This window comes from Muntiacus reevesi, chromosome 2, assembly GCF_963930625.1.
Source record: "Muntiacus reevesi chromosome 2, mMunRee1.1, whole genome shotgun sequence".
Lineage (NCBI taxonomy): Eukaryota > Metazoa > Chordata > Mammalia > Artiodactyla > Cervidae > Muntiacus > Muntiacus reevesi.
This window is the reverse complement of record NC_089250.1, coordinates 154,941,029-154,968,790: the sequence shown is the minus strand read 5'-3', so window position 1 is coordinate 154,968,790 and position 27,762 is coordinate 154,941,029. Positions and strand designations below refer to the sequence as shown.

Sequence of the window (27,762 nt, the reverse complement as noted above, 5' to 3'; positions counted from 1 at the left end):
GGAGTTGTGTCAAAGTGAGTTAGAAGAGCCCCAGGAATTTAACCTTGCTCCTGATCAGCCTGATAGAAATTACATTGACCACACTGGCCAATAGAAGACTAAGCAGACATATATTTGGTTGATTCTTGTGAAATTAATCTCTCACTCAGCAAACATACTTTTAGCAGTATGCTTGGACACAACACATTATCTATGGACATGTGATTAGAGAAAACTTTACTTATATTCAAACAGCTGCCACTAAAGCATCAATGATAAACAAGATTCTTTTCTTTAAAATTCCAAGTCAGCTATTCCAAGGTGATTCTCAACATTCCTCATTTACATTTCTATCCACAGTTCCAAACTGAAGATTATGCTAGAAAATACTCTTATTTGGTAGATTCTGAATGTAATAATTTCATGCTGAATACACCTAAATCAAATGTGACTCCAATTTTCAGAACAATGAAAACATTTCTCACTTCCTTCCAAAAATATAGAATCTAGACTGTTACCCGCATTCATTCATTCATTTTCACATATTCTCCCAAGTATCTTCTATCAATCAAAGGCTAATTACACATACAAAACATAAACATTTGTTTGCTTGAACATGAGTAAATTCAGATTATTCTGATATTCTTCAGGCTTCAAAAATCATTTTTAAGTATACATACAATAGCAATGTTTCCCCAGAGTCACTTTAAAAAGAAATTTAAATAAGGCAACAGAGGGCAAAGCTAATACTAAGTATGCTCCTGAAACCAAAGGCCAGCATTCCATCGACAGCAAGAAGGCTATCAAAATAGAAAATAAAATCAGTCTGCTGCTGCCACGGGGTCTTCCTCAGGCTATGAAAAAATACTTCATGTCCAACCCTAATTTTTTCCATAGCTTGAGGTAACCCCTCGAGCTCAAACTTTCTAATCCAAGTTACTCAGAGTGTGTGTGTCCCTGTCCAAACAAGAGTTAATACCAGTGCTCTGTCATTTCAAAAGGGTCTTGACTGCTCTTCTACTAAGAGCAGAAGCTTGCATGTCTGGAAAATGCCCGGTTGCAACGAGATGAAAAATATACTGTAAAAAAAGGGAGAGAGAGAAAGGAAGACCCTACCTGACTCTTACCTTCGCAACATCCCTGTCAGAACCCTGGAGCTTTTCCCCAAGTTAGCATCTGTTTCCCGAAGCTAGGAGGAGAAAAGCAGCATTAACACATAATAAAATGAAACTTCAGGCAAATAGATTATTTTTAAAGTGCACTAGCAAGCAATGGTTTTCCTTCATGATGAAAAATTCGATTCATAAACAAAGGTTAAATACTTTAAAATACATTTTTGATGCCTACCCAAAGTCAAAAAAATTCTTAGATTTAGAAAATTACATGTAATAGATAACCCCAGGAGTTTTAAACTGGATACTTGAACTGGATATAAAAGCAAATGTCTCACAGGTTGACAAAGTTTAATAGATATCTGGTCATAAATCAGTATCTCCACCTTAAGAATGCACACAGTCCTAGAGATAAAAACTGAAACAAAATGAACTGAGGGAAATGAGATTCATATGTTTACTTTCACTCTGAAAGACCTGCTGACATACTCCCAAATCTCCATCAACGATCTTCTTAGCTATGTGCACGTGTGCTTAGTCACTCAGTCGTGTCCAACTCTTGGTGACTCTTTGGACTGTAGCCCTAGCCACGCTCCTCTGCCCACGGGATTTTTCAGGCAAGAATACTGGAACGGGTTGCCATTTTCTTCCTCCAGGGGATCTTACCGACCTAGGAACTAAACCTGAGTCTCCTGTGTCTTCTTCATTGCAGGAGGATTCTTTACTAGCTGACCCATCAGGGAAGCCTCTTAGTTACAGCACTAAATAAAATATCTACTCGGGGGAATTCCGGTATGGAGGCATACAGTCAGCTTAATCTTTCTGCATCACACACTTCCCCGCCCCCTACCCAGGCTCTACACACTCCTTCACCCTAGCCATTTTTTACACATGCTTGAAAGTGAAAGTGGCTCAGTCGTATACGACTCCTTGCGACTCCATGGACTGAAGCCTGTTAAACTCCTCTGTCCATGGAATTCTCCAGGCAAGAATACTGCAGTGGGTTGCCATTCCCTTCTCCAGGGGATCTTACATCAATGTAATTGCTATAGCCTATGCGTCTGCCCAAGACCTTTTATTTATATATTTGGCTTATGTTTTTTTCTTTTACTGAATTTGTGAAAAGATTATACGATTTCTACTTACCCTTTCACGTGCTCTCTGTATCTTTTCTCTGTCGTGACTGAGGTTTTCCAACATCTCCTGGCCAATTTGTTCTATGGACAAGAAAATCTGAGTGAGGAAAGGTGACTTTGGAAAAAACCTTCAGAAGTACCAAAAGGACAACAGGTACAGAATTTATTGAATGCTCAGGATCAGTTAAATAAAAAACCAATGACAAGAACCTACTGTACAGCTCAGGGAACCCTACTCAGTGCTCTGTGGTGACCTAAATGGGAAGGAAATCCAAAAAAGAGGAGGGATGTGTGTGTGTGTGTATATATATATATATATATCTGATTCACTTTGCTGTATAGTAGAATCTAACACATTGTTAAGCAACTCTACTCCAATAAAAATTAAATACACACACAAAATAAAGCTCAGGGAGCAGTTTCTGTAAAAACAAACAAAAAACAATGAACTATTATGACTCCAACATCCTCCTAAAAACTGGGTCTTCCATAATCCACTTGAACTGAAATTTTATTCATCGGGAAAAAAAAAATCTGTCCTTTTTGTTTTTTTTCAGAAAATTGTTGTTAAGAGTCAAATGAGATAACCAAAAATCTTTTGAAATTTATAGTGTACCACACAAATGTATGTAATTGTATAGTACATGAGAATCAATGCACTCAATACACTCCGTGCTGGGTGTAGATGCTGGGACGTGACCAGTAACCAAGATCAAGCCCTTCAACTCATGAACTCCTGTGCTAATAGTGATGACTTAGGAGTTAAAGGACAAATGTTACATTAGAGTTCATATTTCATGGCACATCAAAAAAAGGACTGCATATTCCTTTCATAATAGAAAATCCAAATAATAATAGCTTAAATACAATAACCTCAATTATATTTTGACACCTATACAAAACTGAAAATTCTTCACAGGTTACTCCATTTCTAGTATATGTCCTCTAAGGTTGATAATAGCTTTTTATTACTGACTCCACACAATATATCCTTAAGGTAAAATTGGATATATGGTCCTAGTGGAGACATCATAAAAGTGGAAGATGACACCAAAAATGGAGAAGTAGGAAACAACTAGAGTTGCAATTTTCTTTTTTGCAAAACAATTACAATATTCAATTTTGTCATACGATTTGGTATTACTATTATATTGAATTTCTTTAATCAACATAATATAGCAATTTTAATACACTTTTAACTTAAAAATCTCTAGTATCTATGAACACCATCAATACTATAATTAGTTCAGCAAAATACTATTTATATAATATTCTCTCATTCAAGAGGATGGTATTGGGACTTCCCTAGCAATCCAGTGGTAAAGAATCTGCACTTCCATTGCAAAGAGCACAAGTTTGGTCCCTGGTGGGGGAGCCAAGATCCTGCATGCTGTGTTGTGTAGCAAAAAAAAAAAAAAAAAGGTGGGGGGGATTTATGGTATATAATGTCAAACAAATATGAAATAATTTATTACTGTTGTGTCTCATCACCAGGATAATGTTTCCAGCAAAAATTCATGGAAGGAATAAAGCAATGTGGGGATAAAATGAAAAAAGGAGTATATGAAAGGTTTGGGGGTTTATTCTTGCTCTCAAAGCATATCATGTGTGGCACTGGAGAAGGCAACACTGGAATGTAGGTGATAGATCCACGTTTCTATCAGGTTCACTGGAGGAAAAACTCTTCTGAATGGATCTACAGTCTGCTACTGAAGGAATCAATGGAACAAGAGGTGAAGAACTCCGGTCTTTTGAGATGTTCAAGTAATTCCCTCAATCTCTTTGCCTCCTGGGAAATATGTCAGTATCCAAGTACTAACCCCATCTAACAAAAGATGAGATATTGGCAAGAGTGCATATGTTCTGGTCTTAACAGGCAAATACCAAGCATTTGTTAGAAACAGAATTCTTTAATTTCTTACTTGCTAAACCAGTCAATCCTAAAGGAAATCAACCCTGAATATTCACTGGAAGGACTGATGCTGAAGCTGAATCTCCAGTACTCTGGCAATACAATGGAAAAGGCCCTGATGTTGGGAAAGATTGAAGGCAAGAGGAGAAGGAGGTGGCAGAGAATAAGATGGTTAGATGGCATCACTGACTCAGTGGACATGAATCTGAGCAAACTCCAGGAAATAGTGAAGGACAGGGGAGTCTGGTATGCTGCAGTTTGTGGGGTGGCAAAGAGTCAGACACGACTTGGTGTCTGAACCAGCAACAACCTTCCATTTGAATCACCCACTAAAGAAAATTCTAGGCCAAATATATTAGAAATGCTGACACTTATACAACGAAAAAAAAAGTTCAAGCAAAGTAAATTATGCATACTTATCCGTTCTCCTACCTCAAACAAAACAAAACAACAAATTAAGAGGGAATTATTTTAAAAATAGACTCTGCTTGCACAAAATAGACATTGAAGGATTACTTCACTAAAAAAAAAAATAACATTGTTAGATTTACTTTTCTTGAATAACTTTAAAAAAAAGCACTCACATAAAATATCAATAAGAAATACAAGACTATAAATCAATGCAGATGTGACATCTTGAGTCTAGAGCTTTCAGTTCTTTAAACTTTTGCAGTACAGTACCTTTAGAATGGGAATTGCCATACTGCCATTCTTGAAATAATTTGAGAAATCATAAATTTTATAAGTACTGTACTCATTGACTGTGAGGATGTTCTGGAGATTAAGAAACAATGGGAAGCACAAAAGAAAATAAAAACTGATGCCATCAATACATGCTGGAACTCTACATGTCAGTACGAACATGATGAATGAATTCCTGGAGAAAAGTTTCTTCCTGCACTACTTCTGTCCTTTTCACAAGGGGGTTGGGAATCATTGTGGGAGTATAGCATTCAAATTTATAAAGTGAGCTTTTGTTTTCAAAATTACCCAGAATGAATCATCATATCCTTGATCTATGGCCTTTTTTACTGGGTCACAAACTACAAAATAGGTTTTGGCTAACATTTCCTCTCCTTTTCAATACATTTTACAGGGGGTGGGGGATAATATCATAGGTATTCAAAAACTCTGTTGTCCTGTAAAGGAATGGAGAAGAACCAGAGAACTATAAATCTGGCAAAATATTTCCTGAAGGACTGGATTGGCATCACAAAAGGCAGGACTTATTTTGAGGAGCTTGTACCACTGAATCATTTCCCTCCATTCATAAAATAATAATGTCACCTGAACAATCATGACATGTGAATGAACTTAATTTTTTAAATGTACTGAATTTGTATTTTGGAGATGAAATATTTTCAATCAGAAGGCAGGACTGACGGAAGTTCACATCACGTTATAATATAAACATGGAATATATATAATTACATTATTCAATATAATTCACCAAAAATGTTCTATTTGATAAATACAAAATATTAAAAAAATGTTAGCCATTATGCTATAAAGTATATAAAGCAGAAAATAATCATTCCTTTGTTCACTTATATATAATTTTCTTTTTACAAACTTTATTAAGGATATGGTTTCCAACAAAGCTTCCCTCATAGCTCAGTTGGTAAAGAATCAGCCTGCATTCGACCCCAGTTCGATCCCTGTGTCAGGAAGATCCCCTGGAGAAGGGATAGGCTACCCACTCCAGTATTCTTGGGCTTTCCTTGTGGCTCGGCTGGTAAAGAATCAGCCTGCAATGCAGGAGACCTGGGTTTGAGTCCTGGGTTGGGAAGATCCCATGGAGAAGGGAAAGGCTGCCCACTCCAGTAATCTGGCCTGGAGAATTCCAAGGACCGTATAATCCATGGGGTCGCAAAGAGTCAGACATGACTGAGCAACTTTCACTTTCACTGTTACTCTTCAACAAAGTATTTAAAATTTGAAGACAGCCAGTTGAGACTTCTTGGAAGAAATCAGAAGGTAAGATGATTTTCTGGCACTCAAAAACTTCATTAGCAATCTTAGCAACAGGTAAAAGGCATTTGCAACTATCCAGCTGTTTGTATATGAGGACTTCTGTGAAGTGTGGAGTGAACAGAAAGACTTAAAAGAGCTATATAAAAAAAAAATTTTTTTTTAATGTGGACCATTTTTAACATCTTTATTGAGTTTGCTACAACATTGCTTCTGTTTCATGTTCGGTTTTTTGGCCATGAGGCATGTGGGATATTAGCTCTGTGCAGGGATCGAACCGGCACCCCCTGCACCTGGAAGGTGAAGTCTTAACCACTGGACCACCAGGGAAGTCCCTAAAAGAGCTATTTTTTTTTAATTTTTTTATTTTTTATTTTTTTTAAAGAGCTATTTTTAAAGCATGTGCTTTCTTATGTATATTGCAGAATGCCAACTTGACAGATGCAAAACACAAAGTAATATTTTTCTAACAATTTGGAGTACTGAATTTTGGACATGACTCAAGAAATTCTAGCAAAAAACGTATTGCTTTGGGAGAGCAAAGTAGCTGACATACAGTTTTCTCAGGAGGGAGCCGCTCAGAGAGTGACTGGATGAACCGTCCGTTGGCATTTAGCATATCTGCCTGGACACGGACTCTGGCATCATGCCCTGAGTGGGCTATCCTCAGTATCGATGTTACTCAGACATGAAGAGCTTTTTGAATTCTTGACCCCTGGATAGGCGGGGATGTGGAAAAGGCAGGTCTTTTACCATCTTTCATTATTTCACAATTCAAGGCATATAAAGAACTGCTTCCAATTCAGATGTAGAAAGACAATATTCACTCCCAGAGAAATAAGAAAAATCCAGATAAAATAATTATCATTCTTTGTGGGTGATACCTGATATATACAAAGAAGTTGTGATGAATTCTAGAGAGAAAGAAGCATCTCATTTGTGAGCAAAGGGTTGTGGCAACATTCACACCCACAGTGAGTACCTGGTCTGAGTTCAGACCTCCCTCTGGGAGGCTTTTCAGGAATAAAGGGAAATCAGTCAAACATCCTGTGTAAAATGTAGGCTTACAGAACAGAATGGGATCTGGAAGAGTTCTAAACACAAAAGCAAATTGCTTGGTTTGACAATTCTCGCCCAATCTCCAAATCTTGCCATGAAAGAGGCAGTGGAGAAGGCGCTGGTTAGGAAAGCAAAACCTCATATTACCACATATTCTTGTGGTGCTGGCCCTCCGAGAGTCAAGTCCAAACATGCTGGAAAGCAATAAGAAGGAGGATTCAATTTTCATCAGAAACAAAACAAGAGGACAGTGGACCAATATCCCAAAGTGCTAGGGGGATACAAAGTCATCCTGGCACTCCATATCTAGTGAAAAATATCTTAAACATAAAAGTAAAATAATGATAATTTTACATAATTGAAATATGAGAGTATTATCAAGCAAAATTTAGTTACAAGAAACATAAAGGAAATTCTTCAGGCTGAAGGGAGATGATATTAGATGCAAATTTGCATCCACAAAATTTAGATCCATGTAAAGCAAAATAATAACAACATATATAGAAGTAAAATATAAGAAAACCATAGCACAAAAGATAGAGAGGAAGTAAATAGAAGTATATGGTTGACAGTCTTTTAAATTTTATTAAGAAGTAGTAGAATATTTATTCAAGGTAGACAGTGAGAAGTCAGGGATGAAAATTGTAATTCTAGAGCTTCTCTGTCCAATATGGTACGTGCTGGCCACATAGGGCTTTTTAAATTAATTAAAATTATATAAAATTTAAAATTCAGTTTGTTGGTAGCACCAGCCACATTTCAAAGGCTCACTAACCACAAGTGGCTAATGTCACTGTATTACAGAATACAGAAATAGCACCTTGGAAGGATCTCCAAATTCCCCTGTCTTTAAGATCCACTCAAAAGAAATACAGACATACTTATTTGTAGTTTCATTTAGGTAAAACACTTTCCTTCTCTAGGCCTCAGTTTCCTTAAATGTCAAATGACAGTCTTGGAATGGATAATCTTTAGTGCCCCTTCTAGTTTTAAAACATTAGGACTCAATGACTATAAAATCTTAACGCCTCTTTTTCTCTGTGGAGCATTTAAGCAAACTAGAGCACAAGGGACAACTCAGACCCACAAAAGTATCCCACCCTCCTTCCCCCTCCCCCCAAGACAATGTTGAAAAAAATAACAAATAATTCAAATTGAAATGATTTTAAGTGGTGTCATATTCAGAATGCCCAAGTCTACCACTGTACTGGTTCATGCAGTAGCCTACTTGGCCTCTGAGGACACCTGCATTTACTGTAATATAAAATATTTACAAGCACTTTGATGATAATATTACTACAGAAATATTTAAATATTTATATAACCTGAAAGTAAACTTATGCAATCTTAGTAGCAAACATAGCAAAAAGAATGTACAGGGCCCCAGGTTTCTTTCATTCTTTTCTTTCTTTATTTCAGCAATGATGACTTAACATTATCTACTTGGCAGATAAGTATGTATTCTATTTTGTTTTAGGATGATCAAATCTATCATTAAGCAATTTAAAAAATCATCAGCACTACTTTCATCAAAGTCATAGCAGAACCTCCCCTTAGTTACCTGGTTTGCTGCAGATAATTAGCAAATGCTATTCCCAGAGCCCTCAGACATCAGTCAATGAAGCTGTGCCTCCAATAATGATGCTCTGGAATGAGCAGGTACTATGTAAATTGAGGTTGTTAAACAAAAGGAACCATGTTAATTACAGCTCCATTCAGAAATGAGAATGAATCTGTTCTATTCTATGAAATAAGACCAGAGCAGCAGGAAGGACATCCCATTTTCACAATTCAATAAAGAATGTTAAAGCCAGGAGATGAAGCAGCAGAAAATCTGAATGGGCAAAACTGTCAAAACACATTCCAAAGGCTCACTTGTGGAATTTACCAAACTTGTATTTACTTAACAGACAAGGGAGCTGGGGTCAGCAGCGTCCAGATCTCTGGGGTGAATGAATGGCTCATTCTTAAAAAAAACAAAAAGGGCTGTAAACTATTGACAAGTGACTAGAAAGTAATTAGAAAGCCTTTCTGAAATCATTATGGGTAGAGTTAATCACTCTCTGTATTCTTCTGTGAGCTATACACATTTCTATCACTGAATGTATAACATTCTATTGATAATTATCTGCTTATTCAGAAGTTGCTATTGGGAGAACTGCGGGATCTATGTGGTTGGCAAACATGTTTTGCTTTTGTGAAACAGTGTTTTAAGCATTTCTGAACTGGTCTGCAACAAAAACAACAACAAATTTTTTTAAACAAGTGTATTTCATATAAAAAACTGGACCTCAAGCTTCTTTTGAAATTTGGAATATAGAGCAATACCGAGTCCCCATTTCCACATGATAAGCATAGGCTCACTGTAACAGCCAGGTCATATGGAGGCTGCCACCTACCTTCCTGACCCTTTCCGCTCATCTATGTTCCTGCTTTGCTGCTATAGGATCTGCCGGTGATTGCTTACTTGCACGTTCTTCCTTCCCTGGGAGACTGTAAACTTCTTTTAGCATTAGTTGCTCAGTTGTGTCCGGCTCTTTGTGATCCCATGGACTTTGGCCTACCAGGCTCCTCTAACCATGGAATTCTCCAGGCAAGAATATTGGAGTGGGTTACCATGCCCTTCTTCAGGGTATTTTCCCGACCCAGGTATTGAACCTGGGTCTCCCATTTTGGAGGTGGATTCTTTACTGTCTAGACCACCAGGGAAGCCCAAACCTCTTTCAAGAGGAGGTCATTTCTTATACCTCTCAGTGTACACAGCATTATAAGAGGCAATGGATTACATATGCAGGTGCTCAGGAAATCTGTGTTCATAGGAACCACTGAGCTTGAAAACGCAGTTGTCTTCTATAAATTTATCATAACAGGAGTCCAGAGTTTTAGAAGAAATTGAGCCCTAAGAGTAATTAACTGCACAGATGAGCAAACAAGGGGGCAGGAGTCCGAGGGTGGAGATCATCCAGGTCGCACCGCTAATGACTGACAGAGCTGCAACCATGAACCAAGTTTCCGACTCCTATGTCAGTGATCTTTGCAGTCAAAAATTTTTAATTAAATGAAAGTGTCTTCCAAAATGCATTACAATGTGGGTGATAAAGCACTTTAATACTTTAATATACATTTAAAATGTCAGTGCCGAAAAAGGACTTTGCAATTATTTGGGCAAGAGTGGGACAAGAGACTGTCTCCAGATTTCCTGGACATTGTTCCCATATAGCAATCCCAGCTGTTAGAGGAATATGCTGTGATCTCATGGTCTTGACTGGAATGGCTTTCTGTTGTTCACAAATTATGCAAAGAGTAAAAAACGTCCTGGATGTGTTCTTTTTGTCAAACCTTTGACTTCAGTCTATTTTTGTTCTCTTAAAAAATAAGAGGCCAATTCTCCTGTAGAATGGTAAAATGCCCATTTTACTGACCCCTTTCCCCACTTGCCACAATGGCAAGGAAAGTTGTTATGCTTAACAAATGAATCAGGTGAGGTGGGAAATTTAATATATTTGAATTGATCATTACTGCTGTGAGAAGCAAGTGATGAGGAGCTGACATTCCGTCCTACCCCCCCTCTCTCTGTCTCTCTCACATGCACACAAATGCATGTATGTGGTAAAACCTATTTTCTTGGCTTGAGACCCATGCACAGAGATTAACAGGCTAACACTTTTACTCAGTGTTTTGGAATGGAAACAGGGACAGATAAAATCATAAAAATGCAACCGTCATATATAAATACAAGATAATACTAGAATAGTAGGATTATTTTCCTTGACATCCCTTTTCTTGATATTTTTTTTTCTTAGTTTTAACTCTATTCTTGGTTTGAATTGAAGCCAGAAGGGAAAGATGGCCTGAAGGATAGAATCACTTTTCTCCTTTTGATGTGGCTATGTGGCAACAGTGCATGTCCATATATAAATATATGAGCAATAAGACTCACGTTGCTTGTAATCTTCAGGTTTAAATACTAAAAATTACTGAAATCACACCAAGCTGAAAATATGTACTGGCTTCTTTCACTCAACTTAATGTTTTCAGAGTTCATTCATGTTGTGGCAGGTATAGTTCCTTTGATGTTGTTCAGTTGCTCAGTCATGTCCAACTTTTTGGTACCCCATGGACTGCAGCACCCCAGGCTCCCTGTCCTTCACTATCTCCCAGAGTTTGCTCAAACTCATGTCCACTGAGTCAATAATGCCATCCAACCATCTCATCCTCTATCACCCCCGTCTCCTCCTGCCCTCAATCTTTCCCAGCATCAGGGTCTTTTCCAATGAATCGGCTCTTCGCATCAGGTGGTCAAAGTACTGGAGAATTATGGAGTAGAGTTCCTTTATGGAGTATTAAAAATATTTTTTAAATTTAATGTTCCATTGTATGTGGTATGGATACACTACGTTTTGTTTATCCATTTATGCACTGGTGGATATTTTGGTTTCCACCCCTTGGCTATTGTAGATAAGCGCTTCTATGAACAACCATGTACAAGTACTTATTTAAATACCTATTTTCAGTTCTTTTGGGTAAGTGCCTAGGAGTGGAATTACTGGATCATATGGTAATTCTGTGTTTAACCTTTTGAGGAACTGCAAAACTCATTTTTCACAGTGGCTATCCATTTTACACTCCCACCAGAAACGCAGGAAGGTTCTCATTTTCCTTGGCCACTCTTGTTATTTTCCATTGAAAAAAATTATAGCCATCCTAGTAGGTGTGAAGGTTTTGATTTGCATTTCGCTAGTGTCTAATGACGCTTTGCATCTTTCATGTGTCTGTTGGTAATCCATGTATCTTCTTCAGAGAAACGTGTATTCAAGTCTCTTATCCTTTTTAAAACTGGTTTGTCTTTTTGTTGTTGAGTTATGACAGTTCTTTATATATTCTGGATGCTAGACCCTTATCAGGTATGTACTGTATAAATATATTCTTTCATTTTGTGGGTTGTCTTCTCAGTCTCTTGCTAGTATATTTTGACATATAAAAGTTTTTAATAAGTCCAATAAATGTATTTTTTTCTTTTGTTGTGTTTTTAAGTGTCACATTTAAAATTCCATCGCCAAATCCAGACCATGAAGACTTATCCTTATGTTTTCTTCTAAGAGTTTTATAGTTTTAGTTCTTACACATACGTCTTTTTTTTGGCTGTATCCTACAGCTTGCAGGATCTTAGTTCTTAACTAGGGATGGAACCTGTGGTCCCTGTGGGGGAAGTGTGGACTTCTAACCACTGGACCACCAGGGAATTCCCATATATAGACCTTTGGACCATTTTGATTTAATTTTTCTTTATGGTGTAAGGAAGGAATATTTTTGAATCACATAAAACATTCAGAATTCCTCTGGAAGGGGTTATCTTCTTATACATCTTATACATGTTAACAACAACAAAAAAATCTAATTTATACTCTTACTCAAGAGCTTGACCAATGTTTTCACTGATTTATAAATTAAAATTTTATGTTTTATGCAGTATTTTTTCATATCTTGACTCTTCTGAGCACACTGAAAGCAGACATGTAGGTTTAAGTAGGAGAAGGAAGCATGGATATATTGAATAAATGGAAAACAGAAAGTTACTGAGTCACTGAGTCTAAAGAAACATAGGACAATGAGGATGAGCAGGGAACATTGAATATTAATGCCGCTGAGTTTGAGCATTAAGAAACACAAAACTTTGACTTAAAGGGTGATCATCATTCAAGAAATATCAGGCAGCAAAGCATGTTGAAAATTTAGAGGGGAAGACTGAGAAAGTAAGAAGAGGATCCTTAAATGTGGCTTAGATATTAAAGACATGATAAAAACAAGCTAGTGAATATAACAGAAAAGACAGACTCACAGATATAAACTAGTGATTACCAGTGGGGAGAGGGAAGGATGAAGGACAAGATAGAGCAGGGGATTAAGAGATACAAAATAGATAAGTTACAAGGGTATACTGTACAACATAGGGAATATAGTGAATATTTTGTAATAATTATAAATGGAACATAATCTTTAAAAACTATGACTCACGATGTTTTACAACTAACACTCATATGATTTTGTACATCAACCATATCCCAATAAAAATTTTTTTAAAAAGAAATAGTTTAGAAATAAAAATTCAGGGTGATAGAATAAGTTAGTTTCTTTAATTTTTCAACAAAATGTCACTCTTGCTATTCATATATCTAGTCTGAGAGCAAAGTCAACAAATATATGTGATACTGGCTGCCACTCTTAATCCCAAACACCTGGCAGATGTCATCAATCCATCACATTGTCCTGAACATGCCTTGCAAGTAACCCTCTCCTCGCAACGCTCCAGGCAACTGCTGCAATTGATCAGGCTCGGCCCAAGGGAGAAGACCTATCTGCTATCCGGGATCTACAGCAATGGGGTCTTTTTTCAACTGACAGCACAAAACACCCACATTTCAGCTTTTGGCCAGTGGATTTTCTGCCAACCCTTTCCTTCTAAAGTCCAAGGGAAATGACTGAAATGTGAAGAAGACAGCCAATGGCAAAGGCTCTCATCAGATGGTGTGCTTCTTCAGTTCTGGACTAGACACATTCATGGCACTTTTAACAAATGGGGTTGTAGAGACCGCATTCTAGGCTGACTAGACTAGAAATCCTGGGAGCGAGGTCTAGACATGTATGTTCTTAAAATTTTGTAGACGTCACACTAGAAATTGTTTAGAAGTCATAATTTTCTTATTGGTCTCTTTGTTGAGACCTAGCTTTCATTCTTCAGCACTCCTTAGTACCATATATCTCGCTCCAATACAGAACTTTATGCCTTTAACAGTGGGACTTTGGTCCTCATAAGATTTCTTTAAGAAATTACAACATAAAGAATATTTCTACACTGTTTTAGTCAAGCTAATTTTAAGAACAGGACTGATCACATTCCTTTGTCTTATTTAAAGACCACCACCACACTTCCTATCCTTCCTGACTAAAAAAAAATTTTTGTGACAGTTCAGGAAATAATTCATTTTGTACTACTGAACAATGCAAGCTATGCAATTCAATGTGTTTTCTCCTTTGGCCTGAATCCTAGGAAGCTCTGGGTGAGTTTAATCCTTAGTTATTACAGCACTGCTTTAGGATTTCTTTACACATCAACCCCCACCTCCACCCCCACCCAAATCTTCCTTTTACTTCCTGGTTTCTGGCTTCTGTTCTGGGTTAGGTCTTTTACTCTTGATATACTTACTTGACCTTTTATTGTAAAGTACTTCTTTTTGTGGAAGTAGATGGGGCATAGATCAATCACTGTCATTTAGTCACTAAGTTGTGTCCGACTCTTTCGCAACCCCAGGGACTGTAGCCTCCCTAGACTTCTCTGTCCATGTGATTTTCCAGGGGAGAACACTGGAATGGGTTGCCATTTCCTTCTCCAGTGGATCTTCCCGACCCAGGGATCAAACCCATGTCTCCTGCTTGGCAGGCGGATTCTTCACCACTGAGCCACCTGGGAAGCCCAGATCAATCAATTTATTGTTCAGTCGTTCAGTTGTATCTGACTGCAACCCCATGGACCGCAGCAGGCCAGGCTCCCTGTCCTTCACTATCTCCCAGAGTTTGTTCAAGCTCATGTCCATTGAGTCAGTGATGCCATCCAACCATTTCACCCTCTGTCGCCCCCTTCTCCTCCTGCCCTCAATCTTTTCCAGCATCAATATCTTTTTTCAATAAGTCGGCTCTTCGCATCAAGTGGCTAAAGCATTGGAGTTTGAACTTCAGCATCAGTCCTTCCAATAAATATTCAGGGTTGATTTCCTTTAGGTTTGACTGGTCTGATCTCCTTGTTGTCCAAGAGACTCTCAAGAGTCTTCTTCAGCACCACAGTTTGAAAATATCAATTCTTTGGTGCTCAGCTTTGTTTACTGTTCAACTCACATTCATACATCCATACATGACTACTGGAAAAACCATAGATTTGACTATATGGATCTTTGTCAGCAAAGTTATTCTCTGCTTTTTAGTACACTATCTAGGTTGGCCACAGCTTTTCTTCCAAGGAGCAAGCATCTTTAATTTCATGGCTGCTGTCATCGCCCAAAGTGATTTTGGATCAATCAATAAACAAAAATAATTCAGATTGTTAAAGACAGATTCCTGGACCCCACAACCAGAGTTTCTAATTCAGCAGGTCTGGGCTGGGGCCCAAGAAGTTGCATTTGCAACAAGTTCCTGAATGATGCTGACGTTGCTGGTTCCTGCGGACTACGCTTTGAGAACCACTATTCTAGAGTAGGAATGGGCAAACTAGGGCCCTGGAGCCAATACAGCCAGCCTGTGGCTTGTTTCTGTAAATAAAGTTTAACTGAAACATACACAAACACACACAAATTGTACACCAGAGTAATCTATAGAGGACTCTAAAAGCTAACGGGGAGAATTTATACTATATCATGAAGCAGACAAAAAGATGGAGATAGTTTATTCCCGAATAAAGCACAGGGCTCTGCATTTTAGACACTGACATTTTGAGAGGTAGAAATTAATGAAACTCAAACAAGGGAGTTAGTGGACAGGTGGAGAAAAGCATAACAAAAAAGGATGGATAGTTTTATTGTATATTCTAGCAGAGTTTCAAGGTGATGTGACCTTAGTATTTCTTTTAACTTGAGATGTACAGCTGACAAAAGATCCAAACTGAGCCCAAATTATTGTTTTCCTAAAAGAACAAATAAATAAAAGGTACGAAGGAGCTAAAGATTTTCTAATATTTATGTTGCTCTTCTGACATTAAAGAAAAGGCTAAATAATATGGATTTTGATAATCTAGCTCATCAGATGTCAAGTGCTGGTCAATGTCAGGTGAAGGACAGTAAAGAATTATTCAATTTTGCAAACTGAAATATCAGCCTGATCTTAGAAGGATAGTAGATAATCGAATGTACACTTAGAGACTTCTTTCAGTGAAACTTTTATAAAAACAGTTTACTACTATTTGCCTTTCTTAGCAAGCACTATGACGTCGGGAGTTTCTAAAATATAGAATAAAACAAAGCTACTATTGTTTCCAATACAATAGAGAATTTACTAGACTTCATTGGCAAGGCTGTATACTAAACTTATTAGCATAATTCTAAGAAGCATTTTTAATTACATCTCAATAGGCTCCAATAGGGAACCACTAAAATTGAGTCTTTTACCAAACTTCTGTGTAGAGTATTAACAAATTGTGATGGGACTTTTTTTGAGGGAAAAGGCATGTAGGCTTAAACCCTTAGCCATTAAAAAAAAAAAAAAGACTTTATTCATTTAATATATATCCAACAAAAGTTTATTGCTTACAGGCTGTGTATAAAATACTGAAATGAATGTTTCCCTCCAGGAAAGGTTTCTGGGCCATTTTATTGGGTTTATTCTGGGCCATTATTTATTGACTGCTTCATTGTATGCCAGCTACTGTGCTAAGCACTTGACAGATACTGCACTTTATCTTCAAATGAAGCAAACTATTACTAACCCTTCCTAAAGATAATGTGAGGCTCAGAGAGGTTAGGTAATTTGCCCAAGGTTGGCTAGTATTCAAAACCCATATCTGATTGATCCCCAAGCCAACATTTATGGCCACTGGCATATACTGTGCTTTCACCAGTCCATAAATGGCCAAAATCACAGGCATTTTGGGCAAGCAATCTGGAGCAACACTTTGGATAAACACATAACAAAAAAGGAAGCTACTTTTATGAATTTTCCAAGGTCATAAATCAAATACAAGGAAGAAGGTATAAGGCAAACTTTAAAAAATTAAAAAATGACTTTTTTCACTTGAAAGAAAGCAAGATGAGTCTTCTAGGGTCCAAGAGCCTCACATTCTGGGGTCTATTTCCCAGCCATCTGGCCTGTTTGTCCAACTCTTTCTTCTACCCTCAATTCTAGAGTTCCCAGTTCCTCTCCAGGATTTCGGGCATTTTGTTTTCTGTGAGACATGCAGTCAGTGACTGCACACTTGCTGAGACAGTGTCGACTGTCAATGTAAGGACCACTCATTTCTGAGAACTGAACTATCTCTCTGGTTTGTTTTCACCATCCATCTGTCTAAATTGCCTTGTATCTTTACGGTGTTTCTCACAGGGGTGGCAGGTTTTGATTTCACTGAGGACTTGTCTATTCTGAAGTTCAGGCATCATTCTAAGTAAACCTTGGCTTGACCACACTACCAATTCCCTTCATATCATCTTTTCTAAAAAAATTTATTTTAATATTTTCTTGGCCATGCCACACACAGCATGTGGGATCCTAGTTTCCTGACCAGGGATCAAACCCGCGCCCCCTGCATTGGAAGCAGAGTTTTAACCACTGGACCACAGGGGAAGTTCCTTCATATCATCACATATCACATGTCATATCATTCACAGAACTGGTGGGGTTCTTTCTCACCTGAAGCAAAGAAATTCCCATCACTATAGAATTCTCAATGTTATACTAAACTCCACTGTAAACATCCTAATAGGAGACATGGAATTTCTAAAGGATCAGAAATCAGAGGACTGTGCTCTTTTTCCATTTCTGGCTGAGGTCAGTGTTCTAAGGAAGCTTCCGGAAATATTCAAAGTAACAGGTCAATTGCTAACAATTTTCATTCAATAGAGAGGAATGGATAAAGTGGGCTTTCCCAACTTTCTATTTCAACCCTTCCTTCCTTGGAGGGACCATCGTTGGACGTGGGAAGTCCAAAGTCCCCCCTGATATAACAAAAGCGTACTCTCAAACAATTTGAAAAATTACTGTTACTCAAGTATTATTTTAATAGGGACATCAGTTTAATCAAAGAGGGACTGGGATCATCAACTATGAGAGTGGTTATTCCAATAAAAAAAGATGATGCCAAGATCTTTTCTACCCAATTTAGACATTGAGATACTACAAGCTATTGTGTCATCATTATAATCTGATCTAAAAAACATGCAATAGATCCCTTACGCATAAAAGAAACTCTGAGGACAGGGTTGGTCCCTGATGTTGACTTGTTAGAGTCAAGGAAGCTATAGTTTCCCAACTACAACTGAACACCACCAATCAGCTTGCTTTGAATGTTGCTCCAGCCATAGAGCAGTACTGAAAATTATGTTCCATGTGAAGAAGAAAAACAACCACCTTTTCAAATCAAAGAAAAGATTTACAAAGTAAAGACCATGAAAAAGACTTATTTACCCTATCACAGCAATCAGTCATATGAACAAATGTTTATAGCTGTACTGAATCAACACAGACAAGACGTGAAAAGGATCATAAGAAAGCATGCAAAACGTCTTCTAGAAGAGAGTGTTTTGTGCATCTGTATCCTCCCCTCCACGTCCAACATGTTGCGGAGCCCACAGTACATACTTAATAAATATCATACATGTAGTATGATGTAATGTAATGAGCCATGCTTCAAATTATTGGTATCAGCTTAGTTTTGGGGGTGATACCTTGAGAACCCAGATGATGCCAACACATAATGAAACTTCCTTTTTTCACACAAACAGAAAGCTCGGGAAGCTGGTGAACAGCTCTGCAACCTAGAAACTAGCTGTGCAGAGCACTCTTTGAATACGAATTAGCAGTGGGTAATGGCAGCATATTTATGAGGTCTCTTGCCGGGTCCTTTCCTCCTGTGAATGCTGTATAATTCATTGCGTGCGCCCTGACCCCAGTGCGCTCCTGTTCTGACAAATCATACTTGATTAAGACAAATCTTTATTAGTTAGCTAGTCAACTTCCCCATTTATCACTGGCAAATCCCATTCTCCTCTTTAGGTGCAGGAAAAGTGACTGAAACCTTAACAAAAACACGCACCCAAACATCTAAATACAAATAAAAGATGTGTTATACACAGCAAGTGATACCAGAAGGCTCAGAGTTTTAAGAGATGATTAAACAAATTATTTAATAGGTATACATTATACCCACTGACGAACTCAAACCCACTACACATCTCACCCAGACTGAGGAATGGTTCATTAGGAATTTTTAATCTACTCCTTAACTCCTGTTTGAAAACAAAATGCCATATTTAAAAACTATTATTAAGTTGGAGGCTCAAAATACTGAAGAAAAAAAAAGATTGCTGAGTAGAGAGAATGTTTAAGGTTCCTATCAAAAGAATAACAACAGATCTTCTAAAACATGAAACAGACTAAGGCAGAATGAACTAAAAATTATTCTTGATTCTTTAGTACCTTGGAAAATGTTTCTCTTTTTGGTCTGCAGTATTTTCATAAACTGCAATTCTGTACCTTAAAGATGATTTAATGTATTTATAGTGGGTGGTATTCATTGTAGAGTCTGATGCACTGAGTCTGGGACCAGAACTGTTCGCAGGAACCTGAAGATGAGGTCATCAGTAACAAAGGATGCCGTGTCCTAGGCTTGCCACTGACTAGAATAAATAGCATCTTCTGACAATTTAAAAAAATTCTCTAGTTTCATGGAGGCAGAAGTTGGCACAAACCATTAGCTCTCTTTCCTAGTGAGAGAGAGAGAGAGAGATAGTAAATCAGAATGAGAAGAAAACATGGTTTGAGCTGATTTTCACTTCCCACATTTTTACTCTTAAACCTTGATTCCAGTGGTGGAGGAAAATCTTTCTACTTTTTTCATAAGAAGCTAGGACATCAATCCAGTAGATAATTCATAAGTAATTTCTACATAGATTATATCATTGTTTCCTTTAAAAACAAAGCAGAGACAATGTGTAATACAGGAATTCAGTGACAAAAAGTTTATGTAAGATCCTAAACGTTCTGCACTAATGATAAACAAATCTGTACAGAATGTATGGGGGGAAATCCACTTTTTGTCTTAACTTTAATGAGATGCCAGTTAACACTACATAGTACACATATCATATTTTATTTTATTGATGTCCTTAAGTGTTAAATGGAAAGTAACATTCAAAAACATTTTGCACGTTGAGGCTGTTTTGTACTTCCCCAAAACTCCCATTTAGAAAATGTGGATACATCTTGAGAAATAAGGTCAGAGCTTGGTATGAGAGACTTCAAAAGAACACCTACTGCAGTGGGAAATAGTGTGTTGATGATTTTATAAGCAGACTGACTCTGATTATATCTATGGATTCAGAAGGGATCACACCTAAACAATTCCTCCCCATGCTACAGGTCTTTCATCATGATCTCAAAGCACTGAACAAATATTCCAAAAGTGAAAATTGCCATCGTCCCTTTGGAGAACCTTTATTTCAGCTGGGGGTGGGATGGAGAGTTGAGTAGTTTACAATAGGCCCACAGAACTAAAGGAAAAGTTTTGCAGTCACTTTTACTTGTTCATGGATTTTTCTACCCTTTTTTAAATTGAAAATCCTGATGAAAATCAACTTTCCCAGAACAATTTGCCCATGAAGACAAATTTTACATCAGAGGTAAAATCAGAATTCAATTCAATAAACATTCAGTTCAGTTCAGATCAGTCACTCAGTCGTGTCAGACTCTGCGACCCCATGAATCGCAGCATGCCAGGCCTCCTTGTCTATCACCAACTCCTGGAGTTTACTCAAACTCATGTCCATCGTATGCAGAGCCAATTATATGGCAGGCACTGTAAGAACACAAAGAATAAAGCATGTTCCCAACACATAGCAGCTCATACTGAAATGGGGCAGAATGATGTGAAAATCACCACCACTACAACAAAACATAACACACTGTACAAGTTCTAAACAGAGAAATGTGCCTAATGTGCTGGACCAACCAGCATACAAACATGATACTCTCCATCGATCTGTCCATCATCTCGGCAGGTCTCCAAGAGTTTACATGCCACGACTTCCACCCCAGGCCTCTGGTCCCCAACTTGATCATCTGCCACACAGTGAGGTGGATACCTTTTTGACATGCTTTAAAAACTGAGTGCCCACGGACAACCTAAGTGTAACAGACACTCTACCGTGCAACTCACATCTCTTTTCAAATCTTAGAAGATAAATCTGAAGATCTATGGAAACACGATGCTAACTTTATTCATTCTAGCTCTGGAATGGGCATAATGCTAACCCGAAACTAACTGTAAAGAATAAATAAAACAGTGGGATGATGAGTCATCAGATAATCTACAAAAAAGGTTTTATTTCTAGCAGTATTTGCAGGTAAAAATGTTGAAAGGTACCTGGTCCAGCTACTCCTTAATGTATTTATAGTAGGTGATATTATAAAGGTATTATCATCCAGTGGCACATAAATCAGATTGGATGAAAAGAAGATATCTGGCCTCAGGTAACCAAGAGGCCATCTATTGCATCTTGGTGTTATTTCTTTCCTTACATAACACCTGGTACATAACAGATCTTTAATGGTAATACTTCCTGGATGGATGGATGAATGGTTGTATAAATGAATGGTGGGAATATCCGGTGGGGGGTGGGGGGAGACTGCAAAGGAAAGTAAAACAGAAGAACATGAAAAGCAAGAAAGGCTAAAAGGTAAAGGTGATAAAGAGACTTATTTAGAGAGTTAGACGCTGACAGGAAAAGACCCTGATGCTGGGAAAGACTGAAGGCAGGAGGAGAAGGAGGTGACAGAGGATGAGATGGTGGGATAGGATCACCGACTCAATGGACATGAGTTTGAGCAAACTCCCAGAGATGGTGAAGGACAGGGAAGCCTGGCGAGCTGTAGTCCGTGGGGTTGCAAAGGGTAGGTGACAACTGAACAACAACAAGACCCCGATCGGCGGAACTCTAGAGTCAGCAGAGATGTGGAAGTTATTTATTCCACTCAGGGGTTGGATTAGATCACCTAGAGAAAAGCAGTTTTTCTAAAGGGTGTATCATGAAGAGCATGGGTGAGAATCCAGACTTCTTAACTCTTTATTTCATATGCGATGTAACACTAATACACAAGCAGAAAGTTCAAGACCATGAAATCAGTGTAGACTCCTTACTAGAGTCAATGAATGGCCCTAGGGCATGGCTCCTTAAAATAGCCTTATCACTCCTGCAATCATGGGTGAAATGCTAGGGAGGCAGATTTCCACCAAGGAGAATCCCACACAGCACTGGTCTAACTCATCATTTCAGTGATATTGTCTGAGACTAGTCAGAAATACCAAATATATACCCATTTATACTCTATATAGAGTAACTGGGTCAAAACAGTGGGCAAATGGGGGAGAGGATTTGCACTTTTCCCTTATAGTTGACTTATTTAGACCTTATTTAATTTGGGGAAAATCATTCAAATAGGTTACATACTCAGCTATTGTAAACTGATCAATCATTCTTCCAACAAATAGTTACTAAGTGCTCACTATATGTGCCAGACATGGGAATAAAAATCCAAATATGGCATTAGATGATCATAATGAACTATTAGGCAAATAAAGGTTCTTTGAGAGTGGAAGTTAAGAACATTTAATATTATAAAATTCACTTGATGAACAGTTTGAGGTTACTTCCTCATCCACACATTTTAATGGACTACTTTTCATGATGAGTACCTGCAAACACATTCCTAGAAAGCAAAATAAATATCAAGTAATCATACTGCTTTGTTGCTGTGCTTAACTTCTACAGAAAGGAAATTCGTCCCCACCCCAGTGTAATTTTGCCATTGTGTGTAAGGTTGGTAAGTCAGTATAATCAGATATTCTAATTGCAAACATTTGATGGAGAAACCCAATTCTACAGCAAATTTTCAGAATGTGTTAAAATTGATGTCAATGTCTCAGTAATTTCACAGTTTAAAAAACAGTTAGAAATGTAATGACTACACTACACTTGATTAAAGCATTTACAGCTCTAATCAAAAACTGACAGCAAGATCAAAGATGTTAACTTAAATCTCTCTTCTAATTATGTTTAAAATGCCACACCTCAGGCCTGTCTCTCCTCTTCTTTTTCAAACCAAATTCTGCTTAAGAAAGATCTAACACTTCTTAACAGTTCATTATCCAATAAAACTATTCAAAGCTTAAAAGCAATCTACACAATTAGTCAGGACCTCAGGGAGTCCACCGGTAGTCTTTATTACAGGACTTCATATTAAAACACCTTAATTATATTTGTCAAATGGATTTCATTAAAACCCATCGTCACTTTAATTTTCATATTTTGACAGTGCTGGCATAGGCATTATTACCACCTGCCAGGCTAGGAACTACAACGAAATTGTCAAATTCCTTCAAATCCTAAGCAGTTTCTTTTGTACCTGACTGATTGTTTTCCCTGGATGGGTAATCTATTACAATTAGGAGAATTAAAATACCCTGACTTAAATTCTACTCTGAATATATATGTTTCTTGCAGGTGCAGGAAAAACAAACTACATCCACGCTGGGTTGCCAGGTGCACTTTGCAGAGAGGGTGATGCACATACTTTGCAGTATATCTGAATAGCAAAGCCGAGACATCAAACAGAATGCACGATGATTCAATCACATCACAACCATCAGGACTTGAAAGCCAGGACTTTTTTCTTTCTTTCTTTTTTTTTTTTTTACCTCCTATTCATTATGCTGCCATATTTTATAAAATATACGGTGTTTCTGGTCATTCACTTGAGATTCAATTGTATTTTCATTTGCCACTGCGATTTAGATTATTGAAATAGCAAATGGAAAAAAATATATATATACATGCCTTTCTTTCCAGCTATGCAATGTTCAATGTCAACAGCGATGTGATGTTTATAGCACTTTCCTAATTCAGTTAGTTACGCAACTTCGGGAAAATGGATGCATGTACACTAATAAGCAAAACATTTTGGTTTGTTTTTCTCTTGACTTTCTAAGTCTTTGGTAGTATATGCAATAGAGAGACAGAATTCCTCTATGATCCTCCCTTTAGATTGTAGCATATAAAATTCTATTTTCCAAGTGTCTAAGATGGAATAGGAATAGCAAAAAAGGATAGGGTTTTTTTCCCCCTTTTTTAACTTAACAGGCTCATAAGATATAACAAAGGAGAGCAGTTTCTGGCCTATGTCTAACACACTTCAGGGCTTTGTACGATGGTCTCAGGAGTAATAATCACCTTACTTTATGAATACTTTAAATTACAGTAAATGGTCTTGGATTATTTTGGGTAAAGCCGAGCTTTTAAAGATTTACTTACAAAAATCATAAGACATTAAAAAAATTATAAATGATCACCGATTTAGATGTCTCAAAATGCAATATAACTAAATAGAAAACATGCTTGGAGAATTACACATAGGGAAAATGCACTTAAATGCAGTTCCCACGTCACTATTGCCTAGAAGCCTTTCATGATCAACTTTGCTGGCAATATCTCCCCCTCCTCTGGACTCAGATCAATTCATTATCTGAACCACAATGATGGCGTGTATCCCAAGGCTGGAGTTTTTGGTCTTCTCTCCATGCCCAGAGTCTGACAGAGTGCCTGATACGGTGCTCACAGTGGATGTCCACTAAGAATAACTGACTATATTCATGCCCATCTCTCCTACCAGAGTGCAGGCAACTCCCCTACTGCAGGGAATAAATCTTACATGTTATTCACTTCTCCTCCATACAGTGCCTCATGAATGGCAGTCATCTGGCATATCTATCTCTATGTCTATATATCTATGTAGTTATACAATGACAGAGTTAGGCATACAGATAGTATGTTTATGAGTGTGTGTGTATGAGCCAATATTTGGAATTATGTTGAATACCAAATTTATAAAAAAGCTCCAAGATTCGTATGTCAAAAAACACAAGAATCATCTTCTAAGATTTTATTAAATGTTACTAAAATCTTGAACCATGAATCCTTCACATTTGCCCCTCTCTCCCTTGTTGATCTTCAGTAATTACTTGTACGTGAATTTGAGCAAACTCTGGGAGACAGTGGGGGAAGAGGAGCCTGACGGCCTACAGTTCATGGGTTGCAAAGAGTCAGACATGACTTAGTGACTGAACAACAATTCCGCTTGGAAGGCAGAAAACTGATGGAACTGATGAGGTAGAGAGGCAAGGGGAACACGACTTAGACATTTTGCAGTGGGAATCAGAATTCTTTTCCCAAAAGTTCCTCAGCTACTATAAAATACTTTCCACTGCCACCCGTCAATAATTTATTTAAAGCCATTATTATTAATAATCACAGAACACACGGATTTTTTTTCTCATTAGGAAAAAGAACTGGAACAATCTACTATTTTAGAAATGGTCCTAGAGGGACACTTCAAAAATGAGGCCAGATGTGATCTACATTCTGGAATATTTGAAGTTGATTTGATATAAATAGAGGTCTACAGAAACCCTGCTGACACAAGAATCACAAGGCACATATAAGTTTATGAATACTGCATTTATTATCTTTTAAATGCAATACACATTAACTTGGTACTCAGAGTGATTTTGCTCACTTGAGAATTATTGTGTCTTAACACCATACTATCGATTTCTGCTTCTCGGCATCCTGTCTCTGTCATTCACAAAGGCTAACATAGTACTTGTCTTTATGTTGTCAATTTGTGTTCAGAGGGATGCCAGAACAGGAGTTAGCTTACAGACCAAAAACTCTATGTAGTTTACACAATGAATTGACATAAGTGAAGTGAAGTGAAGTGAAGTCACTCAGTTGTGTCTGACTCTTTGCGACCCCATGGACAGTAGCCTACCAGACTCCCCCGTCCGTGGGATTTTCCAGGCAAGAATACTAGAGTGGGTTGCCATTTCCTTCTCCAGGAGATCTTCCCGACCCAGGGACTGAACCCTGGTCTTCCGCATGGTAGGCAGATGCTTTACTGTCTGAGCCACCAGGACGAGAGGAATTGACATAGGGATGTGTCAAAACGTGGTTTGTAGAAGTGAGCACTTTGGACAGCACACAACATACAGCAGGAAGTCTGGGGAATCGAGGGCGTCCACTGAAAAGGGACATTAGGAAATGAGGAAGGAACCTCTGGAGGGGACAGGGATACTAGAGGTAACAGATAGAGAAGATCATTTAAGGGAGACCCTCTGCAGGTGGGGTTTTGGCACCAAGGTTGGAACCCTTGCCAATTGCAAGGACCAGAAGTCTGCCTGGGACACACCACAAGGACTGCCATCTCTGCTTCTTGCTAAGGGCACCTCCCTTCTTGATCCCACATGGTCACAGATATCATTTGCTATGACCTCTGCAAGTTCTTCCAGATCCCCCAGTTTCTGAGCTCATAAGTTCTGGTGGGAGTCCTCAACCTTTCAGAACTGGGCAAGATAAGGAATGTGGCCATTCTGCTTTTTCTCTTATCAACAGCCAGCTTGGTGTGTTGGAGGGGTGGGGTAGTAGGGAGGTGACGTGGGATATGAGGGATCATGGGAGACAGCAAGACGACTAGAAGGAGAGCAGCAAAGACTTCCAAACAGCATGATCAGAGAGAGAGCCTGAAGTGCCCAACTGACAGCTCGACAAGCCTGCTCAGCTACTGCTTCCCACCACCCCCCATTCCTTTTAGAATGATTACCTTGAAAACAAACTATTGCTTTTTCTGTAATAGTCACAAGACAACAAAGCAATATTTACTATCCTTTTGAAGTTATACAAAAACAGCCAATGAGAATATGCTTGACTATCCACTGTTGGCTGGAAACTGAGACTTGGGCCTTTATATTGAGGAATTTGGATGCTAAACCACAGCATTCATCAACATCCTCCTGGAGCCCAGATAGTAAATGACACCAAGATCTGTTTCCAGACTGAGCCCTGTATTTTGTATTCAGACTACCCTCAGGGCTGCTACTCTCTTAGATACAAAAGAATACCAATTCTCTTTAAATAAAACAAGGACTGCCTAATTCAATTGTTGCCAAATGATGGGCCAATATTAAAATGCTTTAGCTTTATTTTTCTACGGGGACTAAACACTGGAGCCCTTAACACAGCACACTAATAGAAGCGAACAAATCATTCACGAAGTGGAACCATCTGGTCCACTTAAACATTTATCTATAGAAGCTTCTGTGTGTGTGTGTGTGTGTGTGTGTGTGTGTGTGTGTGTGTGTATTCTCAGAGTGCTGAGATCCTCCTTACCCACCTCCAGGCTTTGCAAGGCCTGATCCCCAAAGGAGCTCATCCACTGGTTCCCCATCAGAGGTGGTAGTGGTGGGGGAGGGGTGGTGTGGCAATAGGAGCAAGCTACAGGCAAAATAAGATTTTAGTTAGACTCAAAGGCTGACTGCTATGACTCCTGATAAACAGGAAAGCTTCTGCTTATTTTTTTAAACTCCCATGTTTCATTCCTCAAACAGTAGGATTTCATGCTTCATAGGTAGATAATATTTTCATGGCATTGGTAGAAATTGCTATTTAAAGATATTCTAAAATGACATCTTTAGCATCTCTGTAATATTTTTACAATATAAACACAAAAGAAATAGATTTTTTAATATAATAACTTTTTAATGAGAATTTAAAAATAAAAACTATTTAAAAGATTGTCTCATGTTTCATAAACTTAATTCTTCAGGTAAAAAAGTAATTTCATCTTTCAATTTTAACTGCAAATGGCCCTTCGACTGTTACTCTTCAGAACTGTCAGCTGAAAGTGGAAGGCAATGGTTATTTTTGATTTCCTGGAGAAAACTTGAACCAAGGACTTAAATTACTTTTCTACTGTCCTAAGTGAGGCACAGAATCATGAGATGACACTTTGT

General features: G+C 38.0%; 1 protein-coding gene across 7 annotated transcripts in view; it reads right to left on the bottom strand.

Annotated features, from left to right (window-relative positions):
- VTI1A (vesicle transport through interaction with t-SNAREs 1A) overlaps positions 1 to 27,762 on the bottom strand; it is a 365,873-nt gene that overhangs the window by 147,926 nt on the left and 190,185 nt on the right. For 4 of the 7 annotated variants that reach the window (XM_065923341.1, XM_065923337.1, XM_065923335.1 and 1 more), the window contains 2 exons: positions 2,238 to 2,308; positions 1,107 to 1,168 (listed from right to left, as the gene is read on the bottom strand). In XM_065923341.1, coding sequence (XP_065779413.1) covers positions 1,107 to 1,168; positions 2,238 to 2,308 — 133 coding nt within the window. Of the gene's footprint in view, positions 1 to 1,095; positions 1,169 to 2,237; positions 2,309 to 27,762 lie in introns of all 7 variants that reach the window. The other 3 variants (XM_065923340.1, XM_065923338.1, XM_065923342.1) reach the window with 1 other exon arrangement.